General features: G+C 38.5%; 1 protein-coding gene across 1 annotated transcript; it reads left to right on the forward strand.

The window, feature by feature from the left end:
• Positions 1 to 339: 339 nt before the first annotated feature.
• LOC107827984 (tubulin alpha-2 chain-like) lies at positions 340 to 2,919 on the forward strand. The gene is given in 4 exon segments (NM_001326192.1): positions 340 to 478; positions 1,358 to 1,592; positions 1,667 to 2,037; positions 2,124 to 2,919. Coding segments are annotated over 4 exon segments (1,356 nt in total). The 5' UTR covers positions 340 to 385; the 3' UTR covers positions 2,781 to 2,919.
• Positions 2,920 to 4,737: the final 1,818 nt, after the last annotated feature.

Consider the following 4,737-nt stretch of genomic DNA (forward strand, 5'->3'; position numbering starts at 1 on the left):
TTCAAAATTAATTATACTTCAAAAAATATCACAAGGATATCAAAATTTATCAAATAAAGGAGCAACGTCATTTTCGGCTCTCCCACACAATTCAAAATAATTCAAAACAGAACCGGCTAGACCTAACCTAACCAAACCATGGTTAATACAAATCTAAATCACCGAAAAACAATCTTAACCATAGTTAATAACCCGTATTAATTAACCCGATATCCATTTCGCCTTGCCCTTATTCATTCTCCTATAAAACAGAGGCCCTTCAGTATAGCGAAGACTCACAATTCGAATTTCGAAAACTCATCTCTTTCTGTTTTAACGGCGTCTTGATAAACGCCGCTCCTTCTCTCCTCCTCTTTGAAATTTGAATTTTTAGGGTTTCGTGAAAATGAGAGAGTGCATTTCGATCCACATTGGTCAGGCTGGTATTCAGGTCGGAAATGCCTGCTGGGAACTTTACTGCCTCGAGCACGGCATTCAGGTATAATTTATTTTTTATTTTTAATAATCACATTTTCTGTGTTTGAAATGTGTAATTTGTTTCGCATAAATCGATGAAAATGGCAAATATTTTTGGTAGATCTGTTTGAATAGATGTGAATTTGATTTTCAATTTACTTCTAGGTTATGTAGGTGTATTGATTTAAGATCTGAATGCTTCTTCAATAGATCTGAGTGAATATCTTAGATCTAGGCTATCTATGTCCATTTTATTCGAATTGTTAATTTAATTCATCAGATCTGATTGTATATTACATACGTAGGTCACTTAGGTATCCGATTGTTTCAAAATGTGAATAAAATTGATAGATCTGATGGTTTCTTTGTAGGATCCACATTTGTCAGATTGATTGAAATGTTAAAGATTTCGATAGTTCTGATTGAATAATTTACACATAGGATCCACATTTGGCAGATTGATTTGAAATGTTAGAATTTCGGTACATCTGATTTGATAAATTAAATGTAGGTTTTGCAGGTATCTTATTGTATCTAGATAATTTCTTTAAAACTTGTTGATCTGTAGATCAACTTGAAGTCGCGCATTGTATGTGCTTGTCTGCTCATCTTAGGTTGATTGTGTTCTTATAATATAATTTAAATGGATATAGTGAAAAATGTGTTTTATTGTTGGTTAAATCCTCATTTTAATTAATATAGAGCAAATTTCTCTTTATTTGGAGTCTCTTATGTATGAATTTGATGTATTATGCTTCAATGATGTCTCTTGGGAAATAGATTGGCTTGATAATTAAGTTCATTTCCAAGTGATGGATATACACTCTTCTATTTATTGTGGATAAGCCACAGTAACCTGTTTATTGTGAATTATTGATAATTCTTTCTTGTTTTCCCAAAGCCTGATGGCCAGATGCCAGGTGACAAGACTGTTGGAGGGGGTGATGATGCATTCAACACCTTCTTCAGCGAAACTGGAGCTGGAAAGCATGTCCCTCGGGCTGTCTTTGTAGATCTTGAGCCCACTGTCATTGATGAAGTGAGGACAGGAACATACCGACAGCTCTTTCACCCTGAACAGCTCATAAGCGGCAAGGAAGATGCAGCCAACAACTTTGCCCGTGGCCACTATACCAGTAAGTATTATATCTTGCTGAAGTTAGTTTTTGGTTCTTCAGTCAAATGCTGATTGTTTTGTGTCTGTTTGTAGTTGGGAAAGAGATTGTTGATCTTTGCTTGGATCGCATCCGAAAGCTTGCAGACAACTGTACTGGTCTTCAAGGGTTCCTGGTATTCAATGCTGTTGGTGGTGGTACTGGTTCAGGTCTGGGGTCGCTTCTTCTGGAGCGTCTCTCTGTTGACTACGGAAAGAAGTCAAAACTTGGTTTCACAATTTATCCTTCACCACAGGTCTCAACTTCTGTTGTTGAGCCGTACAACAGTGTTCTGTCAACTCATTCCCTCCTCGAGCACACTGATGTTTCCATCCTTCTGGACAATGAAGCCATTTATGACATTTGCAGGCGCTCACTGGACATTGAGCGCCCTACTTACACCAACCTTAACCGCCTTATCTCACAGGTAGCTTAATAACCTGTCATTCATGTTTGTCTGACAAAAAATTAACTCCAATTTTGCGAATGCTAATATGTGTCCAATCTGTGCAGGTTATCTCTTCACTCACAGCATCTTTGAGGTTTGATGGTGCTTTGAATGTTGATGTGAACGAATTCCAGACCAATCTTGTGCCATACCCCAGGATCCATTTTATGCTTTCCTCATATGCTCCTGTCATTTCTGCTGAGAAGGCCTACCATGAGCAGCTCTCAGTTGCAGAGATCACCAACAGTGCCTTTGAGCCGTCTTCCATGATGGTAAAGTGTGACCCTCGTCATGGCAAGTACATGGCTTGCTGTCTCATGTTCCGTGGTGATGTGGTGCCAAAGGATGTTAATGCTGCTGTGGCCACCATCAAGACTAAGCGCACCATCCAATTCGTTGACTGGTGCCCTACTGGATTCAAGTGTGGTATTAACTATCAGCCACCAACTGTTGTTCCTGGTGGCGACCTTGCTAAGGTGCAGAGGGCTGTTTGCATGATTTCCAACTCAACCAGTGTTGCTGAGGTCTTCTCACGCATTGACCATAAGTTTGATCTGATGTATGCCAAGCGTGCCTTTGTCCATTGGTATGTTGGTGAGGGCATGGAGGAAGGTGAATTCAGTGAAGCACGTGAAGATCTTGCTGCCCTGGAGAAGGATTATGAGGAGGTTGGTGCTGAAGGTGATGATGAAGGGGAGGGAGAAGATGATGATGAGTACTGAGCTGTTGTGTAATATGTAGAATGCTTGTCTGCTTTTGTGTTTTCAATTACTGCTTTTTTATGTTGCATTACTAAGACCTTATATTTCTTGTGATTGTTGAATTCCGCTATGTTAAAACAAATGGTGTTTGTTTTACTAAGTTCTTTGTTATGTTGCGCCTTTCTCTATTCTCATCTTTACAAGTACTGATCCTTCAAAATGTAGTCTGGTCTTATTGGGTAATATTCTTGTTTTATTCCAAATCCATAATGCTTTCTGCTAAGAGAACATTAAAATAATTTTGTTTAGATAGAAACAATTGGTTGATATAAGGTCATTTCCAAATGGAAAAAATAGATCTGAATTGAGGTACACTAGAAATCCATTTCCCTTAACACATTAAACTGTGTCCTATCCATTTCCCTTAACACATTAACCTGTGTCCTATCCCTTTCCCTCAACACATTAACCTGTGTCCTAGATGTAGTATGCCCATCGTGGCACACCACATATTATATATAACTTGTGACAAGAAGACATTGGCATGAAAACTGAAATCTGATTTAAACATCTGAAAGCATTTGGATGATTCAAAACTGAAATTTAAGAAGAATAGAAAATTGCCTCGCTGTCGAACAAACGGAGCAAGTTCAACCACTGAATAGATCTCTTATAATGGTCGAGGATCTTTTCTCAAGACTAAATGCTCATTCATTCCTCGCTGCTACGCAACCTAGCAAACTACAAAAGGCCCGATTCAATGTTTATTTTACGGTCGCTATATATAAATTATACACATGTTATACATAATTATACATATATTATTTATGAATTATATATCCGCTTGCTATTTTTTAATTTAAACGGTTCTTCCTTAAAAAAAAAAAAAGGTTATCACTTGGCAGACCCGTATCCAATATTGGGCAGGTTAGAAAAAGAGATAGGAAAATAAATTGAGAGAGCTTTAAAATGTGAACAAAATCACTGTCCTTTAAAACAAGTGTATACAGGTAAAACCGAGCCCACTACATGACTCGACTTTCCAGTGAGCTAAACGGAGCAGGAATGTGACCGTAATGGATCGGAGTCAGAGCGAGGAGCCCCTTGTATTGGGGCTCGGTCAAAACACCTGCCCTCGGGAATATCGGGGCCATATCCTCCAGGTCCGATTTAAGGACTGAGACTTCGGAGAGCATTACCAAATAACTGCACACGACTAACAAAGGGTCGTGATGTCCGTGCCTAACCGGATATCACGATGTGAATCTCGGCCCATATCGGAAGAAAATCAGTGATTAGCAAAACGAAAATTTTTTACCTTTTTTAGAATTTTACTTAGGGTAAAACTCTCCTACTATATAAAGGGGAACACTTATTATTCGGAGTACACATTGTATCAGGGATATCAAGGCAATTTATTTCAATTTTTTGTTGTTGTTCAAAGTTCTTATTCTTGTTCTTAAGTTCTTCATAAGTATAAGCTTGGAATCGAGGGCAGGTTCTTCATCGAGTCATCAACCGAGCCCGGAATCACCGTTATCGTTGGTTTGGTCATCTATTACGTTTTTCATTTGTTTAATCTAACGCTATTAATCACTTGTATTGAATTAATCCACATATACTTAAAACCACATATAAATTCAATTGTTATCTGTTTTTTAAGGGTAAACAGCTTGGCGCCCACCGTGGGGTCATAGATAATAGTGGTAATTTGATACAAATTTTCATAACATACACTATTTTACACTTATTCTTTGAGATTTTAATTTCAGGTCAAATTAAAAATGTCGAACTCTCAATCTGCTCCTTTGAACGTTGGTGCTGAGTCTGGACACTAGGGCGAGAACAACAATGTAGTACCCAGCAACGAGGTGCCCCCTATTGACCCCAACGGAGTTCCAGTCGCAGACCCGATCGATGCTAACTCACATGTAGCTATCGACGCAAATTTGCCTATCGACCCGGAAAACAACGTTCG

This window comes from Nicotiana tabacum, chromosome 15 (genome assembly GCF_000715075.1).
Source record: "Nicotiana tabacum cultivar K326 chromosome 15, ASM71507v2, whole genome shotgun sequence".
Taxonomy (NCBI): Eukaryota; Viridiplantae; Streptophyta; class Magnoliopsida; order Solanales; family Solanaceae; genus Nicotiana; species Nicotiana tabacum.